At 41.6% G+C, this 24,112-nt stretch overlaps 1 protein-coding gene and 2 long non-coding RNA genes across 3 annotated transcripts in view; 2 read left to right on the forward strand and 1 right to left on the reverse strand.

Moving 5' to 3' along the window:
- The window catches only part of LOC131683631 (cardioacceleratory peptide receptor-like), a 200,631-nt gene that overhangs the window by 86,965 nt on the left and 89,554 nt on the right, over nt 1–24,112 (reverse strand). Inside the window, exons 2-3 of the mRNA XM_058965765.1 lie at nt 20,204–20,847; nt 20,002–20,133 (exon numbers count right to left, since the gene is read on the reverse strand). Of these exons, the coding sequence (XP_058821748.1) occupies nt 20,002–20,133; nt 20,204–20,764 (693 nt within the window). The 5' untranslated portion in view covers nt 20,765–20,847. The remainder of the gene's footprint in view (nt 1–20,001; nt 20,134–20,203; nt 20,848–24,112) is intronic.
- LOC131683632 (uncharacterized) lies at nt 7,282–8,634 on the forward strand. Its single transcript, XR_009304540.1, has 3 exons — nt 7,282–7,518; nt 7,586–7,652; nt 7,710–8,634. It is a non-coding gene; the product is annotated as an uncharacterized LOC131683632 (long non-coding RNA).
- Nucleotides 13,814–15,232, forward strand: LOC131683633 (uncharacterized). The gene is made up of 3 exons (XR_009304542.1): nt 13,814–14,050; nt 14,118–14,184; nt 14,242–15,232. It is a non-coding gene; the product is annotated as an uncharacterized LOC131683633 (long non-coding RNA).

The following is a 24,112-nucleotide window of genomic DNA, read 5'->3' on the forward strand; positions in this document are numbered from 1 at the left end:
GATCACTGCATTTTAATTATTTATTTCATTCAGCATTCATTTTATTCATTTGGGATCATTTTATCTATTTTATTTGTTTCATTCTTTTGATTCACACTGATCTGTGTACTCTTTTTCGTGCATTTTATTCATATCATTCCTTAAAGGGAGGGGGTTCAGTGTGAAAAAAATACACTTTTCTGCGAGTTTTTTTAAAACTTTGCGTGAAGCAAATTTATCAAAACTTTTGTACATTATAGTGTATCATTTCAATAACATGCTGTAATTTTTCTACGCAAAAATATATTGGGAATTTTTCGAAATCGACACTAGTACGCATAGTTTTGACAGGAGCTGAAAATTTTCACATCCAACTCGTAGGACTACTGCAATCGAATCAAGTTTTTTTTTTCTAAAAGCAATATGCTTCAAAATTAAACCTGTTTGTAGAAACAAATTTCTATTTTGTATTAAAATATGATTCCAAATTTCAAATCAAACTTATAAACAAAATTTTCGAAATTTGAGTCAACAAAAGGCGTGAAATCACGATATTTTCATATATTATACGCACTTTTCCATTAAACATAATAGATTTTCCAAAATAAAATTTCCTCGAACTAATCTTTTAACACCAAGGTAATAATGTTCTTAAGCTACAAGCAAACTATGAAAGTCTTTTCGCGGAACTCAAAAAGGATGAAAATGAAACTCAAAGGGAAGAAAATGTATATGATACGAATATGTGAGAATGGACAGTGCAGAATCATAAATTTTACTGAGTAGCATCAATGTCAGCTGTGATTTCTGAATAAAGATGAAGATGTGAACATGATTTATTCTGCGAGCAACAGGTTCAACACCAGACGATTATATTTATAAGTTCTTTCAAGTTGGGATAAGCACATCATATATTTATAACAAGAGCTTTCCTTGTCATATCAGTTGTATGTATATAAAATTATTGTCCAATATGACCCCATGCTTATACATATGAAAATCGAGGGTTAACATTCTATTAAATTCTATTTCGATGTAGCTGACGCTATTGTTTGTTCATCAGTATGTGACAAATTTGGCGGATTTTCCTGTCAATTCCCGGGAGCATCAGATATTACACACCGTTTGCACATGACCAACTTTTCACACCGCGCGTCGTTGTCCAACCTGATTAAACCTCTTCGGTTACGGTTGGACAGTATATGCAAAACGTAACGTAGCTACAATTACCGCATTGCGAAGGAGCAAGTGCAAAGCAAAATAAGTCCTAGCCATGAGGCCATAGAGGCGACAGAATCGCATCGTAAGGTGGCCTGCCAACCAGTTTCCCTCGTGCAAGGGTATGTTACTGAACTATTGCATGCAGAAGCATAACCCATCAGGCCACGGCAGGTTGCTCCGAGATGAGCGTAATTTATGCCGATGGCTGCCAGACAGCGATTCAATTCAATGAGTATGAAATATCAAAACCAATAAACCCACCGGTTACGAAGGGAACATGCGACTACCTACAGCCGCGACGTTTACCCGGCAATATTCAATGGACGATTCGTGAAGCTAGTTTGGATCCATAGCGTGCCGGATAGGTTTAACATTTTTCTTGAATGGAACCATTATATTAAAGCTTGAGACCGCGCGTCGCGTGACTGCCTAGTGCTTATTGATATTGATATTAGCGGTAGCAATTATTGCATGACATCAAACGATTAGGCTAATTCAGATGCTAGATATTTCACAATCCATAGGAATCTTAAGGCGGTTGTCCTATGTGACAGCCGTTTTAACGCCTTTTAGGTTATTTCTGTGATGTACTAAATAGGCATAATATCGAGTGTTGTCATATTACATCTATCATCTATCACTCTCAATAGTTTTGTCATTCAATTTGTGTCTCTACAAAACTAGTTCACGCTAACAAATATATAGCGGTACAATCAAACTTTGGGATAATTAGGAACTAATGGTTATCATTGCTTTCCGTGCATTACTTTAATCACTATTTATTAATTAATTACTAATTATTAATTAATTATGCATCAAGAAATGGGCTCAATATTTAGGAAGGTTTCAAGTTTCGTGAGCTTTCCTGAACATGTTTCATTTTATTCATATAATAATTTTGAGATTCAATAATTTAAATAGAATATATCGACTGACGCAGACAATAATTTAACAATTTCGAAGTCAAACAGCCGAGAATTTAATGATTCGAGGAAGTTAGCCGAGATTTTCGTAATTTCTTTGTACGTGATCGTAGTCTCGGGTACTTGTGGTTAAAATCGATTTTTTACAGAAAGTAACGTGATTCAATATCCAATATCGACGAATCGAATGGTATATAACACACTCGGCCCTCTGGGTCTCAGATTATTAGAGTGATTGCATGGCTTTCTTTATGTGAGAAAGGCAAAGAGGTTGACCGATTTACACACAACCGTCAAAGATATTTTTTACCAAGATAATTTTTTCTATCCACCGGATCTACTGGGTCTTAATTTTCAGACACTTTCTGATTCCATCGAGTTTCGTCCGCACTGCAGACTACGATGGATGCCAATGCGAGGACGCATCGTGCTACGGTACGCCGTAATATACTGTTAACATCCTTGGATCGAGCATTGGAGTTTCTGGATGAATACAACGAGGAGCGAGATAAATTTGAGGTAGCCCTGCGTTTGGAGGATCTGACTGAAATACGACGTGCACTTGAGGAAGTTCAATCTACGCTGGAGGAACTGGAAACTAGCGAAGAAGGTATGGGCACGAATCAAGAGCACAGGTCCTCGTTCGAGATGCATTTCTATAGAACAAAGGCTGGTCTTATTTCCAAATTACCTGTTCCTGTTATTTCTAACGATCAGATACCTCAACCTATGCTTCCTCGGGGTCTTTCTGCTATTAGGAGTCTAAAATTGCCGTCGATTTCTCTGCCAGAATTCTCAGGAGACTACCAGGACTGGCGTGTGTTTTTTGACACATTCCATGCGCTCATTCACACAAACCCTGACCTTCCCGACATTCAAAAGTTTTACTATCTGAGGGCATCCGTGAAGGGTGAAGCAGCTCAGCTAATCGAGTCGGTTGATATTAGTGCTACAGACTATGCATCCACTTGGGATATGCTAGTAAACCGATATTCAAACGAATATCTAATGAAAAAAAGACGTTTACAAGCGTTATTCGATATTCCTTGCATGGAATGAGAAACCGCAACTTCGCTCCACAAGATCGTCGACGTTTTCGAAAGGCATGTGAAACAGCTGAATCAAATGGGGGAGCCAACTGATCAATGGAGCACCATTTTGAAACATTTGCTGTGTACACGCATCTATTCTGAGGCAAGCTACGCTTCAAGCAGTGTTCTGAAATGTCATGCCTGCGAGCAGCGACACCCGCTGTTGAAATGTTTCAAGTTTTCTAAAATGTCCCCTGTCGACCGGTTGAACGTTATCAACTCGAACGTTTATGCTTGAACTGCTTTCGTGCAACCCATTTCATCCGTGATTGTCCGTCCCAAGACAGCTGCAGAGTATGTGGTAAACGCCACCACACTATGATTCATCCTGGTTTTGATGAGAGTCAACGTACACTGATTCAAGATCAGCCAGAACATCTACACATGCTTCTGCGAACGTAACCCAGTATGAAGAAGACCAGGCTGAAACTGTTATATCCGCTACGACCGCTATCAGTCAACCCGATGCATTATGCTGTATGTATTTAAGAGCGAGAGAGAAGAACGTATGTATGCCTACCGCAGTGGTATCGGTGGTCGATTGTTATGGAAAGGAACACTCTGCACGCGCAATTTTGGACAGCGCATCACAGGCTAATCTGATGACGGAAAGGCTGGCTCAACTACTCAGGTTAAAACGTAGCAAAGTAAACCTGCTCGTGAATGGAGTTGGGGGACATCCAAAACTGGCAACAGAGTCTGTCAAAACAAAGATCCGTTCCAGAAGGAAACAATTCGCAACCAACATTGACTTTATTATTCTCGAGAAAATTACCCCGAAACTGCCGGCGCAGACCTTTTCCATTGAAAATTGGAAGATTCCCGACGACGTCCTTTTGGCTGACCCTGAATTCAACCGTAGCAGTGAGGTTGATTTGCTGATCAGCAATGAGCACTTCTTCACATTTTTCACATCCTCCACCAGAATTGAGTTATCTAAATCATTACCATTTCTTGTTGACAGTGTTTTTGGATGGCTCGTGTCCGGTGCCCTAAACGTCGAGCCAGCAGTGAGCAATGCCATCTCATGCAATATTACGTCGGTCTCATTGAATTCGCTTCACGAAAACCTGGAAAAATTCTGAAAAATAGAAGAGTTACCTATCAGATCGGATCGATCGCCCCATGAGAAAACAATGTGAGGAGTTTTATTTCAAAACTGTTTCGAGAATGCCCGATGGATGATACATAGTCCGCCTTCCACGTCACACAAACTTTGAGACTATGATAGGCGAGACAGAAGCGATTTCTGGAAGACGATTCGAACTGCTGGAAAGACGACTAGAAAAATCTCCGGAGCTAAAGGGCGAATACCATCGTTTTATGTCGGAATATCTTGCTTTGGGCCATATGCGACCTGTTCAAAACAAAGATTCTGCTCCAATAGCATGTTACCTCCCACATCACCCTGTCGTCAAGGACTCGAGTACAACCACCAAGGTCCGCGTTGTGTTTGATGCATCAGTGAAGACAAACTCGGGGTTTAGCCTAAATGATGCACTGCTTGTAGGCCCTGTCGTACAAGATGACCTTTTCTCGATTGTATTGCGCTTTCGAACCTACCCTGTCGCCCTCGTCGTGGATATAGAGAAAATTTACCGCCAGGTTATGATGCACCCCGAGGATACCCCTACGCAACGAATTCTTTGGCGTTTCAGTTCTGATCAGCCTGTGCAGATTTATGAGCTATTAACCGTTACGTACGGAATGGCCCCCTCTTCATTTTTAGCCACACGTACGCTTCAACAGCTTGCCAGTGATGAAGGTAACGCTTACTCCAGGGGCGGGCCGGCATTGCGTAAAGGTTTTTATGTTGATGATTTTATTGGAGGCGCATCAACCATACAAGAAGCGATACACATGCGAGACGAGCTCATTGAGTTACTGGCGAAAGGAGGATTCCCCCTGCGAAAATGGTCATCAAATAAGCTACAAGTACTAAAAGATTTAGCCACCGATCAGACTGCCGTGCGAGATTCACATCGTTTTGTTGTTGACGAAACAGTGAAAACTTTAGGAGTATGTTGGGAACCAGAAAAGGATACGCTGCGCTTTGATACTGAAATGCAATTGGCCCAAAGCAAGACAAAACGGTCGATACTTTCCACCATTTCTCGATTGTTTGATCCACTCGGCTTAGTTTCACCTGTTATGGTCACTTCCTTGCGGATGGGATGATAAAATTCCTGAAACTGTAGAGAAAAATTGGATGAAATTTTTTAGCAGCTCCAAGAGTTGTTTCAGTTTCGCGTAGACCGCTATGCCTTACTACCAGGTGCCAGTATACAGTTGCATATATTTTCCGATGCCTCAGAGAAGGCCTACGGTTGCTGTATTTACGCACGGTCCATCAATGCAACTGGCAACATTCGTGTGGAGCCACTCGCCTCAAAATCCCGCGTTGCCCCTATGAAAAGGGTGACGCTTCCTCGCCTTGAGTTATGCGCAGCAGATTTAGATGCCAAGCTTTACAGTTGTGTACGTCAAGCCCTCAACATCGAAGTGTTTGGAACATACTTCTGGTCCGATTCCATGGTTACCCTTCAGTGGCTTAGAGCACCGCCAAACACATGGAAAACTTTCGTCGCTAATCGAGTTTTGGAAATACAGACAACGACGCAGGGAGCACAATGGAACCACGTAGCTGGCAAAGAAGATCCTGCAGATTTGATTTCGAGGGGAATGGATGTGAGAGAGTTCATAACCAGTATACTGTGGAAACACGGATCAGATTGGCTATCTGTACCAGAGGATCGATGGCCAAAGTCTCAAATTCCAGATTATCCCGAACATGGATCCGAGCGCAGAAGGCATCATATGGTAGCAGTTGTCAGGTCACACCCAGCACACCATCTCTTTTTTGAACTGTGTTCCAGCTACAGTTGTTTGGTTAACATTATCGCATATTGCCTCAGGTTCGTGCACAATGTCAGATCTAAAGCACGCACTCAACCAGGTCCCATAGTCAGTCTCCCACCCAGCCACATACTTACCGTAAAGCAAACAGCAGCTGCAAATGCTCTCCTCGTACGACTGGCCCAGGCAGATGCCTTTAAAGAAGAGATTCGCGATTTAAAATCCGGCAAACCCCTTCCCAAACATTCAAACATACGCTCACTATGCCCATTTCTAGACTCAGAAGGTACCATCCGAGTGGGAGGGAGGCTACGTTTATCGGAACAGCCATACATTTCCAAGCATCCATACCCTCCTACCGAACTTCCATACCTATGCTCTCATGATTGCCAAGGCCTATCACCTAATGTTAATTCACGGTGGGGGTCGGGCCACGCTTGCTATGATAAGGCAAACCTACTGGCCCGTCAACGGAAGGAGATTAGTCCGGAGTGTGCTGCGAAACTGCTTACTTTGTACTCGAGCCAGTCCTGTTCCAGCAGCTCAACAGATGGGCCAGCTCATCGCGTCACCACTAGCAGACCATTTACCATTACCGGCGTCGACTTTGCGGGTCCAGTGTACCTGAAACCTCCACACAAACGTGCAGCCGCGATTAAGACGTACATCTGCATATTTATTTGTTTTGACATTAAAAATGTCTTACTCCACTATCTGGGGCTAGGTGTCATTCTAAAATCTAAACTATCTCCCATGTAACGAAACTATGTAAGGTTTGCACGCTTATAACTCCGATATTACTAGATGGATTTTAATCATTCATACACCAACCGATTCAGAAACACCTAACTTACATATTGGTAATAATTTAATATCTCCCCAATAAAAGTAGACTTTTGGAAATTGGTAAAATTAAAAAGTTCACAAAAAACGGGAAAAATACCATTCGTGATGTAGCGATCACGTGTATCAGATTTTAAAATAGCTTCCTATTCAGTAACTCCCGTGCCCTGCTGTAAAGATAGGTTGTTCACTTCTTCCATCTCCTATGATGAAGAATGAATACCGGGCGGCTAGAACAAATGTTCTGCTTGCGTGCAAGCCAAACGACGTTTCTCTCCATGTCGTTTTCTCTTTGCTATAGCGCGGACGTTGAACTTACAGGCGATACGAGGTGCCGACTTATTTGTCATGTTCTTGTTTCCCCAACTATTGGATCCGAAGATCACTAAAAATTGGGTGGATGAAATGGTTAGATGCAAAATACCAAAGGGGAAACGAGATGTGGTTCGATCCCGATCGGTACCAAATGAGTTCGTAATGTAATTTCCGGTTTCAAAAACCCAAAACTCGTTAATCTGAGGATTCACAGTCTCCCTGTTCAACCATTTCAAGTTACTCAGTGGAAGAAGTTAGAGTGTGCTTGGTAGTGTCGTGATTTCGTTGAGGTTTGTCTCTGTACATGAGATTCAATTAATTCTTCAAAGTTGTAAAAGTACTGCTTCATTCTCATAGGGTTAGCGCAATTAGGAGATCAGTGAATGTGTGGAGACTTTGCGGGCAAGTGCGAGGAAACAGAGAGGTAAAAAAATGCTAAATCATTGGGTGTTGAAAACAATAAGCTCGAACCGTCGGCTAGCCGTGCGACGGCTTTTAATTCCAGATTTTGCGCCTGGCGAAGCTACCACCGCACCGCCAGCAAAGATCATCCCACCTCCTGCCACCACACTCTGGATTCAAGTTTCCAATCGAGGAATTGCGTCAGTTGCAGCAAAAACTCGGACAAAAAAGCGCCGCCACGTGCGTAATGCGGCATTACTAAACGCCGTCAACCGGATCCCTAACATCCGTATTTTGATGCTGGTACGCTGTCCGGAGGTCGGACACTACCAGCAGTTAACTTAAACCTGTGCTAGGACCTCAACAACAGCCTTGGCGCTAGAAAGCGCAAAACAGCCGTTCCGTCGCTGAGTCGTCATCGTCGAATTTGGTACAAGCAGCGGGTCACCAGCAGTCGTCGCCGTTGATGGTGTGAGTACGCATCGAAAGCAGTGGGAGATGGTCAGCGAATAAGTAGAGTGAGTAAACGCCTAAATTCCCTGCGCAGGGTGACAAAAGCTCGAGAATATTATAGCGTGTTTACACAGTTTCCCACCCGCACTTGTTAGGGCCCTGAACCGGCATTAGAAATGTAGAATAAGTAAATTAAGAGTAGGATGTTAGTTTGTAAAATAAATGTTGAAAGTTAGTTTGCGTTTCCTACAAGATGTTTTAGTGTTTGAAGTGATATTTTTTGTAGGTTTGTCGAATTAAAGGGTCTCATGTTTCGCGTTCGTTTCTGGTAGTTTTTCGTTTGTACTCTGGGTAGGACTGCTCGGGAAAACAGTCCCCACTCTGGTTTCTGAAGCTGGCTTGTTATTTGGTAGTTTATTAGGGATTCTGCCAGTGATGAGAACCACGAGTTGGTGTAAATTTTCGGTAAATTAGTTGCGAACTCTTTGGTTATTGGTTGGTATCGTCCTGCGAGGCGGAGTACCCTTCGGCTTTTGCGTCTGCCGTTTCGTTTTCCCCCAAATTTTAGTAAACTAACCCGCCCTGGGGTTGGGTTTCTTGTCGGGCAACCTAGAACATGACAAGTGGTCCTCGTAAGAGGGGGCGCTTAAGCCATTTGTTCGGAAAGGTGGGACGATTGGGCAGACTGATTACGTAGCAACGTCGTGCGCGCTACATTTTGGCGCCCAACGTGGGGCCACGTTATTGGGTAATCTTAGGAAGCTAATCGTATTTTCTTGAGTAGGTTTCTCTGAGGTTGATCATATGGTTCCGGATTTTTCTTTTGGTCCTAATTCAAATAATAGACTATATTGCTGGCTACATTATAGTTTATTCTTCATAGGTTTTTTAAAGCTAGTTTCTTAATCTATGGTACAGATCGGATACTGGAGTGTTGTGAATGTCTTAATTGTAGTTTGTGTTTAGTGTTTCGAATATTTGTGTTTTATCTTTATTGGAAGATCGAACGTTCATTATGGAGAACAGATTTCCCAACGCATATCATCTGACAAACGATGAGGTGGATTACGAATTGATAATTCGGGGTAGACTAGAGGAGACGAGATGGGATCTGGAGGCCAAATGTCAATTTCTCGGGAAACTGTTTCGAACAGATGCCCGAAGGAATCGTGAATACCGTTCACAATATACAATTTATCAGGAATACAACCATATATTGGCGAAAGTGGACTTTTTCGGGAGGAAGTTGGATAGACCCGACGACCGGCTAATTTCTCGCCTTAAGCACTATCTGCTAAGGGTGACGAGGTGCAAAACTCCTGATCCTTTCTCAGAAATAATGCGAAGGGATCTTGTAGATAAAATTCACACTCTTTTGATCAGGTCTAACGAAAAGGGGGGTCCCGTTAAACAGAGTAGAAAGTTAGCCTCCGAAAAACACGAACTACCGGTGCACAATGCATACGCGGTTGATTTTGACAGGCCAGAAAGCCAGGATTGGGAGGCTATGGAGTCGCAGTCAGAACTTTTGTATCCTCAATCGCTTCCCAGGTCGGTAGAAGAGTGTCCACAACAAATTAATCGAAGTGATGAATTGCTAGCCCGAATAGCGGAATTAGAGCATGAAATCGCGAAGGTGAACAGGGCGAATCAGCGGAAATTGAACGCTCCTATCGAGAATGATACCGACAACACCAGATTCGATCAGCCCTTCTACTCAGGACACGGAATGATTGAGTCGAACTATCTGCACAGCGATTGGCACGAATCTTGTGTACGGGATGGTTTGACGAATAGTTGGGTTGAAGATCATAGTAGGGATTGCCGGGCGGACGAGATTGCGAGGGGAAGGCAGCAATTGTATCGCTTTCCTGAAGAGTTTGGGCATAATGATAGGGAGAACAGGCAAGGGCGAAGCGGTAGAGTAGAGCGTAAGTTTCAACGTAGTGAAGGAGATTGTTTACATGATAGTTTGCAGTCTGGCTATTCATCGAGTTCAGAAGAAGTCGGCGATGACCAAGATTGTCCCTCTCGTTCGTTCTACGAGCGCTCGAGAGAGACGAATCATGAAGTGGGATATTCGGGATCGTCGTATTTTGATACCGACGAATTAGATCGCACTCGGAATCAGTACGAAGATGATTTGGAGTCGTATAAGCCTTTGAATACGAACATAACCGAGCCGATTCGATTGGATACAGTGCCGAATGAAGCAGGCAGTACGGATGAGCATAGTGCCACTGATGAACTATGGGAGACTGGTTTAACTGGTGGTTCTACGAAGTTTGGAGGACGGGAAATCTACTCGTGTATCGATAAGATATTAAACAATGTAGCTATTCCCGTGATAGACCCTATGCTCAGTGATAGTTTAGACATCAAGGAGACATGGGACGGTATGGTGTTAGGAATTAGTCCGGTTCCAAGTGAGGGTAGTAACCGTATTGCTCACTTAATCCTTACTTCAGGATCGAAAGTAGAGGAAAACGGTTTTTGCGGGATCGTCGGCAAAAATTCGGGGAAAAGCGGCAAAGAATCTGGCGAAGGGTTGTCTGTACCCTCGAAGTGTGAAACTGCCGAATCGCAAAACACATTACTGGAGAATGCGAAGATCGATCGAGATGTTGAGAAACAGGGCAGAATTCCGTCGTCAGTCAAGAGCGAGTCGTGTCCAATACGACGACGAAGGGTTTTGGTTTCAGATGGTCGTGCATATTGCCGCCTTCGAGATTCACTCGTCACTGAGGATGTTCAGTCGAGAAACCAGAAAAGGTTCTACAAAAAATCTGGCTATGTTAACTATAATACCTACTCTGTGAAAGAAGGGATTCCTGCGAACAATTTGGAGCAATCGGGCAAGGGAAAATTGTATGTTTCTGCGTTAGCACTTAAATCCGTGCTGACAAATGCAAAGTGGGTTAAGGGAGCACATTGCTACGACATTGGGGATTTGAGTGGGCCTACGATATTGAACTTTAAATACCGCAGAAAACTCAACTAACCCAATTCGTCCCTATCTCCCACTTAAAAGAATTAAAAAAAAAATTCGAGCTATGTATCTCTCATTTGTTGAGTAGAGACAATTGCACCATGATGCGAAAGCTCTGGTAGCGGAAAATACTGTTCAACCGTTTGTAAGGCTCCGCACTGTTCTTGGAACAGCTGCCGCCCCCACAATAACTTGAATTTACTGGGGGCTCTTTGAGACCTTACAAATCTGGTTGGAAAGTTAATTTGAATTCGGGAAATAAGAAGCGTTTCTCCCGTAGTAGTTGCTAGTGCATGTATAGCCATCCCCTCGACCAGAAGTCAGAGAGAGTTCATGGCGCAAGCTAGAACAATGATCTCCATAACCAGAAACTCCGAGCCAATGTGGCGTTGAAGAGGAGTACCAGTAATGGGAAACCTAGCGCGAGTCCAAGATCCGGGATTCTTGGACGATGACCGCACAATAAGACTCGGATGTCCTTCACCTGCAAGGTCGATGAAGAGCAAACCAAAGTCAATCGAGCTGGCATAGCAATAACTAAGGAGGAAAGTTTCTTAATTTTCAAAGAATTCCCTGAGGGAAACTTCATTCGAACAGGTGGGCGTACCTGTCGAGAGAGAAGTCGTGGACCTTTTCTCAGGACCAGAACGATAGAAGAAGACGAATAGGGTGTTGTGCTGATCACAATCACCCACCCTCCCCCAAAATATATTTTTTTTTTTGAAAAATTTTCCCTTTCGGATGAAATGATGTTAGTTTTTTTGCAACTACATCGAGTCTTAAAGTTATGTTAATACCTAACCCTAGCATTTATTAAAGAAATTGCCTGCTACTTACAACTACAAGGGTTAGTTGTTTTTTTTTGTATATAGTTAGTTATTTATTGATGCATCGTTTAGTTATTTCCGTGCATGGTAATCTTATTTATTTATTTACATTTTTTTGTTTATTAAATGTTAAATTATTTATTTATTTATGCATGTAGGTAATATTTATTGATTTCCTAAATAGTATTTATGTGTTATTTATTTATTTATTGTGCTTTATTATTTTCATGTTTTTATTTGTTTCTTTATGTTATTGAGGAACATTTAGGGGTGTATGACACCGTATAACGTCACCTCCTTCATTCACAACTGGTCCGGGGCCAGTTCGGTTGCTCCTAAAAAAAAACATTCCAACATTAGAATCTGTTCAAAACACTTACCTTCAATCGGAATCCAACTTCCCTTCTTGGTTTCCGCTGGTTTCTTCAAAACCAGTTGCATCGTAGGAGTATTCCTGTGGGTGGGTACATCGTCGACACCCGTCCATCCTCGAGAGCAGCTACCTAGAAAATATAAATAAACTTTATGTTAGCTTACCATTTTCCGTCGTCCACCGTTTGTTGGGTGGCAGTGCCCAATAATTTGTTAATTTACCTATTAAAAAAAAACACGAACACGAAATCTAAACTGCACCATCTCGTTCCACTATTTACTTTTTTGTTTTGACGTTTCTCATCGTGATCGTGTTGGTGGTTCAATGTGTGCGTGATATGAGTGAATTTTTTTTTTGGAGCTTTCATAGGGTTGCCAACTTTTTACCTACACTTTCGTTAAGTTTTGTGTGGCCGAAATATTTCGGCGTGAGAAACATAATGTAAAGTGGGAGTAGGGTAATGTTTATGTTATTTCAGTGTGCGTGTGTGTATTCATATGGTCGGACAAGTTCCGGCGTTGCATACGCAGCTGAAATAATTGATTAAGTTTTTGGGAAATATTATGGCAGATTTCTCACTGGCCGATGCATTTCGGCGTTAGAGTTACTGCTAGGGGTACGGATATGGGGTTAATGCGTTTTGTCTTTCGGAGATTTGTGACCGATAAGTATATTGGGGGTTTCTCGGAAGACAAAACTGTGCGGTAAATTAGATGGAAGGATACCTTTCCATTGAATTGGAGTAGTCCTGAAGTCTAATGAGCCTGTTCTTGTTGTTAATCGATTCATTATGAATTACTTGCGTTTTGTCCAATTGAGAGTGTTGACCGATAAGTATATTGGGGTTCTCTCAAAAAGCGAAACAGTGCGGTGATTTCAATGTAGGGATACCTTTCCATTAGATTGGAGTAGTCCCGAAGTTGAATGAACCTGTGTGTGTTATTGAGATTTAGTGTTTGTGTTGTATGGGGATAAGCTTGATCTAGAATTGAGAAATTTTAGATGCAATGCTATTATGGGAATGTCTATGTGATTGAGCGTTTGATGTTTGAACCGCCAACAAGGAAACGAAAGGAATATCAAACTCATTCAGTAAATTCGTACCACCGGAACCGAATATTTTGTAAATATTTGTATATAGTAATCTTAAGTTGCTATAAGGTGATTGCTTGTAATGTGTAAGTCTTCAATTTCTTTTTCTTGTTTTTCTGTACAGTTTACCGTTACGAAAATTTGGTTTTACTCCTTCAACCAAATTTTCGTAAAATAAGCTGGGGTGTTATGTAGCGATCACGTGTATCAGATTTTAAAATAGCTTCCTATTCAGTAACTCCCGTGCCCTGCTGTAAAGATAGGTTGTTCACTTCTTCCATCTCCTATGATGAAGAATGAATACCGGGCGGCTAGAACAAATGTTCTGCTTGCGTGCAAGCCAAACGACGTTTCTCTCCATGTCGTTTTCTCTTTGCTATAGCGCGGACGTTGAACTTACAGGCGATACGAGGTGCCGACTTATTTGTCATGTTCTTGTTTCCCCAACTATTGGATCCGAAGATCACTAAAAATTGGGTGGATGAAATGGTTAGATGCAAAATACCAAAGGGGAAACGAGATGTGGTTCGATCCCGATCGGTACCAAATGAGTTCGTAATGTAATTTCCGGTTTCAAAAACCCAAAACTCGTTAATCTGAGGATTCACAGTCTCCCTGTTCAACCATTTCAAGTTACTCAGTGGAAGAAGTTAGAGTGTGCTTGGTAGTGTCGTGATTTCGTTGAGGTTTGTCTCTGTACATGAGATTCAATTAATTCTTCAAAGTTGTAAAAGTACTGCTTCATTCTCATAGGGTTAGCGCAATTAGGAGATCAGTGAATGTGTGGAGACTTTGCGGGCAAGTGCGAGGAAACAGAGAGGTAAAAAAATGCTAAATCATTGGGTGTTGAAAACAATAAGCTCGAACCGTCGGCTAGCCGTGCGACGGCTTTTAATTCCAGATTTTGCGCCTGGCGAAGCTACCACCGCACCGCCAGCAAAGATCATCCCACCTCCTGCCACCACACTCTGGATTCAAGTTTCCAATCGAGGAATTGCGTCAGTTGCAGCAAAAACTCGGACAAAAAAGCGCCGCCACGTGCGTAATGCGGCATTACTAAACGCCGTCAACCGGATCCCTAACATCCGTATTTTGATGCTGGTACGCTGTCCGGAGGTCGGACACTACCAGCAGTTAACTTAAACCTGTGCTAGGACCTCAACAACAGCCTTGGCGCTAGAAAGCGCAAAACAGCCGTTCCGTCGCTGAGTCGTCATCGTCGAATTTGGTACAAGCAGCGGGTCACCAGCAGTCGTCGCCGTTGATGGTGTGAGTACGCATCGAAAGCAGTGGGAGATGGTCAGCGAATAAGTAGAGTGAGTAAACGCCTAAATTCCCTGCGCAGGGTGACAAAAGCTCGAGAATATTATAGCGTGTTTACACAGTTTCCCACCCGCACTTGTTAGGGCCCTGAACCGGCATTAGAAATGTAGAATAAGTAAATTAAGAGTAGGATGTTAGTTTGTAAAATAAATGTTGAAAGTTAGTTTGCGTTTCCTACAAGATGTTTTAGTGTTTGAAGTGATATTTTTTGTAGGTTTGTCGAATTAAAGGGTCTCATGTTTCGCGTTCGTTTCTGGTAGTTTTTCGTTTGTACTCTGGGTAGGACTGCTCGGGAAAACAGTCCCCACTCTGGTTTCTGAAGCTGGCTTGTTATTTGGTAGTTTATTAGGGATTCTGCCAGTGATGAGAACCACGAGTTGGTGTAAATTTTCGGTAAATTAGTTGCGAACTCTTTGGTTATTGGTTGGTATCGTCCTGCGAGGCGGAGTACCCTTCGGCTTTTGCGTCTGCCGTTTCGTTTTCCCCCAAATTTTAGTAAACTAACCCGCCCTGGGGTTGGGTGTCTTGTCGGGCAACCTAGAACATGACAAGTGGTCCTCGTAAGAGGTGGCGCTTAAATCACTTGTTCTGAGATCCGGGGTAATCGCTATAGCAGACAGTTAGGTAGGTACGTTTGGAGAGCGCTACAGTGAGGCAGATTTCTCAGACACAGCCGTCAAAAGAGGGCAGCTTAGTTGCTCAATGAAACACGAAAAGTCATAAATAGAAGCAACGCATGTCCGTTTAAATCAGTTGTTGCTCTTATTCCACACGAGCAACGTCGTCTCCGGGCGATGCAATAAGCGCTATCGATTTTCGGTAACGTTGGCATTTGCGCACACTCGCACCTAAGTGACTAAACCATATACGGTTAGTTTATAAATAGAGGTGACGCGTACCCGCAGCGTTGCCAATATTCAAGATTTATCTGGAATCTTCCAGATTTTTCCTAACTGAACAGACATTTGTTCAAGCCAGACATTTTTCCAGATTTTTTAAATTTTGCCAGATTTTTCCAGATATTCTGAATTCTACGTTAAACCCCAGAAGGAATGCCATTATGGCAGATTTATCTGGCACAGCTAGAGTTTTTTTAAGCCTTTAGCAGAAAGGTAAACCTCTCATTCTACCAGGTTTATAAATTATCGAGATTGTTACACACAATTTTTGGAAATCTGGGTCATATTTTCCAAAACAAAAATCGTTTAATGTTCTATGAAGACCAAAATGTATGCCAAATTTTGACGACTTTGAGCTAGCTGTCAAGTAACAGATTTTTCAAGATTTTTTTATTGGAACTGCCAGATTTTCTTTGAAAAATAGTGGCAACCCTGCGTACCCGTTTGAATCAGTTTTTGTTCTTATGTCGAACGGGGAAGATCATGGCTGCAGCGTCTGGGCACTACAATAAGCGGTAGACGCTATGCATTTTCGGCAGCGGTGGCCGTGTGCGGATTTGTCGGGTACCAGCATGGTGTCACAGAATGATTTGCAAAGTGGGTGGGCGGGGTGGTTTGGATTTAATTCAATACGGTGTGTGCTGCTTAAGAGTTTTGCGTTTGAAAAAAATATATTTATTTTTATGCATGCGTGTGCGTTGTAACTTGTTAATCCATGTTTACGGCGCTTTGTAGCTGCGTAGGGTAAAGAGCCAATTGGTTTTCATGTTTCATATTTCGGTTATATGTTTTTTATCAGTAAGGCATCTGACAACGTGCTTCTGTAGTTATTGCACTGTTCAGCAGCGTTGTATTTTATATAGGAGAGTACACTCAGGTTTTTTACGCGGATTTTGAAATTTACGCGGTTTTCATTAACGCGTTTTTTTTTAAATTTACGCGGTTTTCATTTACACGGCCTGTATCCCCTGCGTGAAAAATCTGAGTGTAATTGCATCGGAAACAATCACATTCCCAGCAGAACTTTTTGTTTTCTAATTTCAAACACTTTTGTTTCGTACTGCACACAACGGAAAATTTTAAAACAGAACTTACCGTCCCAGCAGCAGTTGAAGCGGGTGTTCTTTTTCGATTCAAATTCAAGCCATGTCTTAAGCGTTACTGGACTTAAAATTGTTTTCCCAGTTTAACCAGTCAAAATATCTGTCCTACCCTATGTATTTAAAACACAGTTCTAATTGCGTTTTAAGGTATACAACAAATACGGTTGGGTATACTAATTTAAATTTTAAAATAAATCTGTTTTAAATTATGAAACAAACCGCTGTACTGAAGATATAATTATGTCAGTCCTATTACCACATAAAACACCTATATAACATAAAACGCTGCAGAGTTGGTTTAATAATACAATGTTTACACTACAGAGTTATAACACGTTTTAATAATTAGCAACAAGAAAAATGTCACCAAGATAGCATAAAAACCCGTTTTAACTGGAAGTGCGAACGTTGCACAACAATGTAATTTATCAAATAATTTCATTTTTCCACCACTAATCGATCAAGAAATACTTACACTTAAGATTGTTTACTTAAGTTCATTAGTACATTATTGAAAATTTAAATGGAAAATGAAATTTCATATTTTATGGAGAATCTGTATATTTCCGTTGGCGGGCGTGGGTTTCCTCATCACAGCTCTCAATATGGAACTTTTCTTTTGAATATATTTTCTGGACAGACCAGCCTATTTTTACTAGATGGATTAGCCAAATAATGCCAATCACCTAGTGAGATACTTGATTAATTAATAGATTACCGTTAAAAGACCTTCAATAAATTATGTTTTAATGGGGAGGGTATATAGCAAATTGTAACATATGAAAACAGGCGAGTGAACAAGAACGTGTGTCGATATGTGTGATAGATAAAAAAGCTATATTTTTAATGTCACCGTGGTCGCGTCCTGTACACAACCCTTCAATTTTTTTGTACAAAGGCCGTCCATATCGAGCTGGTCAGCGATCTATCGACTCAAATGTTTCTTTGTGCACTTCGTCGGATCATCGCCCGTCGCGGTCGGCCAAGTGACATATACTCCGACAACGGTAAAAACTTTGAAGAAGCAAAAAATGAACTCGATGAGATACGACGAATGCTTTGGGACAAGCGAAGTGTAATCGAACAAACCTGTACGAGGGAATTCATTACCTGGCACATGAATCCACCAAAAGCTCCCCACTTCGGTGGTCTGTGGGAGGCGGCGGTAAAGGTGGCCAAGAAGCAGATGTATCGACAACTGGGAAATACTCGACTCAATTTCGAAGATATGACGACGTTACTTTCACAAATTGAAGCCAGCATGAATTCACGTCCGCTGGTCCCTATGACGGAAGATCCAAGCGATCTATCATGCTTAACGCCAGCGCATTTCCTAATAGGAGCAAGTCTTCAAGTTCTACCAGAGCCCGATATACGGCATATAGCTCTAAGGAGATTAGATCACTACCAGCATCTGCAACAATTGAATCAACAGACATCATTGGAGAACGGAATACTTACAAGAACTACAGAGCACCACGAAAATGTGTAACCCGAACACCGATTTTCTACCCGGGAAGATGGTTGTAATTGTCGACGAACATCAAATTCCAGTTAAGTGCCCGCTTGCAAGAATCGTCGCGTTGCATCCAGGAGAAGATTCCCTCAGCCGTGTTGTGTCGCTCAGAACCAGCAGAGGTATCGTCAGGCGTCCAATAACAAAAATATGCCTGCTTCCAGTCGAAAATGCCGAGCAGTCGACGGAGGAAGGACAGTCAACCCACAACCAGTCCATCGAAGAAGAGGAGACAGCAAGAGCCATGGAGGAACCAACCTCAGAAGATAATTTTATTGTAGCACGTGGAATGATGTGAACACAACTTTGTAGTTTTAGAATGATTTTTTATATGAACTGTCATTGAATTGTAAATCATAGTGTTAGTGATAGTGCGGTGGTAGCAATCATAGCAAAAGGGAAATTATTATTATAGCAATCTGTGCATAGTTCACTTATAGAATAAGGTAGCCTGTAGAAATAATTTTGAAATATTGTATTTCAAGGTGGGGTGGATGTTTGAGTTCGTTTATTTTATAGCATGGGTGCCGAACCCTCAAAGGGGAAATTTCGCATACATGCATACAAACTAATAAGACGGTAGCCAACAAATGCTGTACTGAAAGGGAAGTTTTTAGTTTGAAATATATCGCCATCGTGAACGGACCGTTTAGTTGAAATATAACCAGTTATTCGAGCTAGAATTATTTCAATAAAGTATAGTAGTGCGGATTCCCCGACTTATTTGAATTGATTTTCCGGATCCTTGTGCACCTGATCATTTCGTTCAATTATTCCGGCAATCTCTGGTAGCCGCTATTTAGATTCGTTCAATTGACTTTTGCTTGCCGACCCGTCGCATGACGAACCTGGAAATCGCCAGACCTAAGAAACCAACACAACAGGGTCCAACACTCTTCGAAAGGAAATTCCGGTCTCCGACCAACACCTACTCCAAATTTGAACCGACTATCAATAAAAGTTCGTGAATGTTTACCAACAAGTAAGAATAAGGAATGAAAAGAAAAGATTAGTTTACCTCCAGTTCACCAGCACAAGTAGAGGAAACTTTCCACATATCTCGTGTGCTCAATCGAAAGTGATCTGTAGAACTGTCACAGTCTACATATGCGGGAAAGGAAAGCATTGAAAACTCATGGAAGCGGTCTCTCGTTTATCTTTGTTTCTCTGTTCATTGTAATACTGCAAAGCGGAAAAGTGTCCATTGTTTTTGCTGCTTTGTTTGTTCGGTTGCGCATTTTTGTGATGTTCATATTCCCACTGTACTTTTCGATAAATGCCGTTTCCCATGAATCACACCCACTCCCGTTCCATTTAGTATATAGTTGTGCATTGCGAACCTTTGGATTTTCGAGAGCCGTTTAGGGAAGTAATTTAGATACCGGCGGGGTGCAGAAATTAGTCTAGACAAATTGGTTCTTTTAGCTTCTTAGCTTATAAATTTGGCGAGTACCTTATAATAACTTAAAGCGATTTTTACTTTCTAAATACGCGTCAAAATGATTTCAATTACTCCACCTCGGTCAGACGACCTATATCATCTGAACACAAGACGCTCGTTGAGAAATGCACTCCAAAGAAACAGCCATCATAAATTGATTACACATTTAATAACGATTTAATGAGATACTTCAAGCAGATAAAAGCAAGTTTATTTTACTTTACTTCAAGAAGGATCTGCTACGAAACTATACCCTCATATGTGGAACATGAGCGGACTGAAGAACGACGGCATTGTTGGCAAACAGGCAGCAATTTCTCCTGTTGAAAATCTCTGAAAATAAAGCAAAACTTACCTCATAAAAATAAAAAGAATTTATCTCTTCGCTCGTCACGTTGTCGTTTGCCGATCCGACCTTGGTGACCGCGGCTACAGCAGCCGAGATGACAGCTCCGGTGCCACTCGCCGATGTGGGCGCTAATAAGACCTGTAAAATTTTACGACCCAATAAAAAATGAAGCTATCGTGGCGATCGGTGAGCTGCTGCTGCTGCTTACCTGTGAAAGTGCCGGAGTGATGTTCATACTCAACGCATCCCCTGCCCCACCGGAACCAGAAGGTCGCACAACACCCGCCACGCTACCGTTCAACCCAGCCCCGGATTCACCACCGACTACTATTGGCACGTGGCCACAGGAAGTGCTGACGTCACTTCCACTCACCTCAATGATAGCACTTTGCTCGGTTATCAACAAACTGCTACTGTTATCACTAAATCGCATAATAAAAGTGCTACTATCGTTCGCGTAGAAGTGATTTAGATTTACGATCTCAGTCCCGCCCCTGTCGAGGGGTCGTCTGGCACCTTGCCCAACACCCAGAACCCAGGATTGAGACGATCCGCTAGGTCTCACTCTCCGAATATCGGGGGCGTCATTATTTCGACATTGATGGCTTTGGTGGTCTCGTTCGGAGGTAGCATATTGGAAGCCGTATTCCTGCTTGACATTCCCCAGGAGGTCGTGTTGCTGTGACAGATTTGTAAGCTGCTCCAGCTCCGGATGATGGTGATACGCGGCGTACTGGCGTAAATATGCCCAGGTGAGAAGTGGCAACATTGTTCCATAACAGCACTCACCGGCATTGCATCACTGAGCGACGTGGGTTGACAAACGGAGGCGGCTTCTGAACAGTTGATGATCTGGAAATAAATCGAAATAGGAAAGTTGTTATTGTGGTAGACGGGTTAGTGTTGATATAATTAGCTTGGCAGCCTCACGGAAGCTGAATGATTTATGCTTATAGGCATTTAATTATTTTTAGAGTCACTCGAAAGGCTGTCCAATTTTTGATACCTTTCAGCTACTCAAGTGTTAATGTATAATTAATAGTAACCCTTCGTCTGTAAACGTTTTATTGGTATCCTTAGTGGGTAAATCGTTTTCGTTATGATGTGTTTTTAAATGCTTATTGCACTGCAAAAAAACTGAACAAATAATGAAGGTATTTCAGAGCTTTAATTTGAAGGGCCAATTACAATATTATAAATTATTTTTTAGTATATCTTTAAACCAAAAATATAACAATTTGCACAAGGTCATTTGTTCATTCAAAAATAAACATCTATAAGATAATAGTAGGGAGATGATTTAAAAAAAATTGTAGTGGAAGAGCGCAACCTTTACTAAAAATATTCATGAAATATTTTGAAATTATATGCTTAAGTTTGTGACCTCAAAACTGCCTAAAAAGGAATCAATTTTGTGGCCAAATTATAACAAATATACTGCCTATTATCGCAAGTCAGCCCCACAAAGATAGGAAATTCCATATAAAATGGGAGAAATATGCGATCATGGCTAGAATGTTCTAATTGAAAATGTAATAGAGAATCCAATAAAAAGTTTATCATAGAATGTGCCAATATTCGTTTATTGTAAAATATATGCTTCGAAACATGGGCCAAAATAACATCGCTTTCATTTAAAAATTTTATGCCTATCGGGATCAACAGATTTGTTAAGTTCACTAATATAAAGTGCCTCGCGTTTTTCCTGTAGAAGCATTTTTTGTCAATCATGCTATGCCACTCACTCTTCAAGATGTGGTTTAATTTCGTTCGTACCGTAACTCTCAGACAGTTCGTGTGTGTTTTGCGGTGTGCTATTCGACACTCTGTCTTGGTGTAGCTTGGTGTCTTCTTCTCATGGCCACATTTCTCAGTCAGTTGCCGCGTGAGGATTAAACAATAGCCAGCTGTATAAGTTGGAACGGTTCGCCACTGGAAACCAGTTTAAAGATAAATGGTTTTTATCTTTCTTAACACATTTATTGCTTTCGAAAGTTCGCTTGGACAAGATAAGAGGTTTTACTAGCCAAATTAAAGCAGGCAAACTGTTTTGCTTACGGTGTGCACTTTAAGTGGGATTATAATGTATATATTCCAGCGGTAATGGTAGAGACGGAAGGCGTGGTCAATGATGAGAGTTGAATTTCGAATGGAATTTCGCAGTGGATTTCATGTGAAATTTCGCGGGAAGTTCAACGTGAAATTCTGCATGAAATGCCGTGTGAAATCCCGCGCGAAATTCCACTTGAAATTCCTCATGAAAATTCACGTTGAATTTCGCGCGAAATTCCGCTCGAATTCCGTGCGAAATTCCGCGCGAAAAACCACGTGAAATTTCACGCGAAATTTCTCGCGAGATTTCACGTTGAATTTCGCGCGAAATTTCGCTTGGAGCATCGAATGGGATCTTACTTGGAACACGCGAAAAACCACGCGAAATTTCACGCAAAATTCCTGCCGTAATTCCGTGAGAATTTCCATGTCAAATCCCGCGCGCAATTCAGCTCGGAAAACTCCCGCGCTAATTTCCGCGTGAAATTCCGCACAAGTTTTCACTGGTATTTCCGCGCGAAAAAATCCCTTTCGATATTCCGTGCTATTCGATACTCGTCCGAAATTTTGCACGGAGTTCCGCGCGAAATTCCACGTGAAATCCCGCACGATATTTCGCACGGAATTTTGCAGGTAATTTCGTAAACGGTGTCAATTCAGTATAGTTTGTTAAATACCGTATATAAATTCCCGATTTCAACCCATTTTCGTCATTGTAATTCTCTATGCTTGCTCTCGTGGGCACGTTCTAATTCAGCTAGTCTTGATGATAGTTATTTCCTGTATTGCGGCGGAAGAGTTTTTGCTGTGCCATTTCAGTCCACCTTCTCTAAGAAGTACACACGTGATGACACGTACGTGAAATTCAGCTTGAAATGCCGCGTGAAACTCTGCGTACCATTCGGAAGAATTCAACGTGAAACCCTGTACGAAATTCCTGTCAAATTCCGAGCAAAATTCCGTGCGAAATATCGTGCGGGATTTCACGTGGAATTTCGCGCGGAATTCCGTGCAAAATTTCAGACGAATATCGAATAGCACGGAATATCGAAAGGGATTTTTTCGCGCGGAATTTCGCGTGATCCAAGTGAGATCCCTTTCGATGTTCCAAGCGATTTTGCGCCCGAAATTCAACGTAAAATTTCGCGAGACTTGCCGGTTGTCACGGTAAAGATGAACACGTCTATCTATACCAGGACACACGCTAATGAACTCGGGTGATTCGTAGTTATGCCACAGACTAACAGACATAACACTCAAAAACAAAGCTTCGTCCGCTTTAGCGGTCATTTTAAATATATTTGTAGTTGGGACTGTGGCCACATTTGAAATTATGGCGCCACTGACATATAAACAAGCATATGGAGGATAGACCACTAGTGAAAAATTGTTCCTAAACCTGAGGGGTAACCCAGCAGTAAATGAGTGTTTGGGACTGTGAATAAAAGGTGGAGCTAGTGTTCTGGGAAAATTGACGGATCGATGTTTTTTGAGGGAATTCCCTCATAGTGTTATGTCTGTTAGTCTGTGGTTATGCTGCCTAAGCTCGACCCTCATTAGCAGAAGGCAAAGATTAAGCCCGTACGATATTAAGCCTGTTCTAATGACCCTGCAAATTCTAGTTCTCCGATCTGTTGACATCACATCCTCAATTGAGTACTATGGCTCTAATTTTCATAACTTTCCCTACCCAGTAATCTCTAGCTAATTGAATGTCGTTAAAATGTAAAAAATACTGATTTGTTATACTTTTTGACTATATTGTTCGGTTTTTGGGTACAAAAACTACAAACGCCGAAATTTGACTTTACCTTACTTTCAAGAAGCTTCGTAAAGTGTCTATTTTTTATAAAATAAATAAATCTCAGATTTGAGCAAGAGTAATAAATTACAAGCAAGTTTTTACTTTTCTTTAGAGTGGGATGTGCCAAATTTATTTTTAAGAGTATATTTATTTTAAATACAATTTTTTGTGAAACTATTTGGCAATTATTTTAAATTATTTTAAGCTAAAATTCGCAAAAAAAAATTATTGTTCAATATTCCAACGTGTTAAAATGGATGA

This window comes from Topomyia yanbarensis, chromosome 2 (genome assembly GCF_030247195.1).
Source record: "Topomyia yanbarensis strain Yona2022 chromosome 2, ASM3024719v1, whole genome shotgun sequence".
NCBI lineage: Eukaryota > Metazoa > Arthropoda > Insecta > Diptera > Culicidae > Topomyia > Topomyia yanbarensis.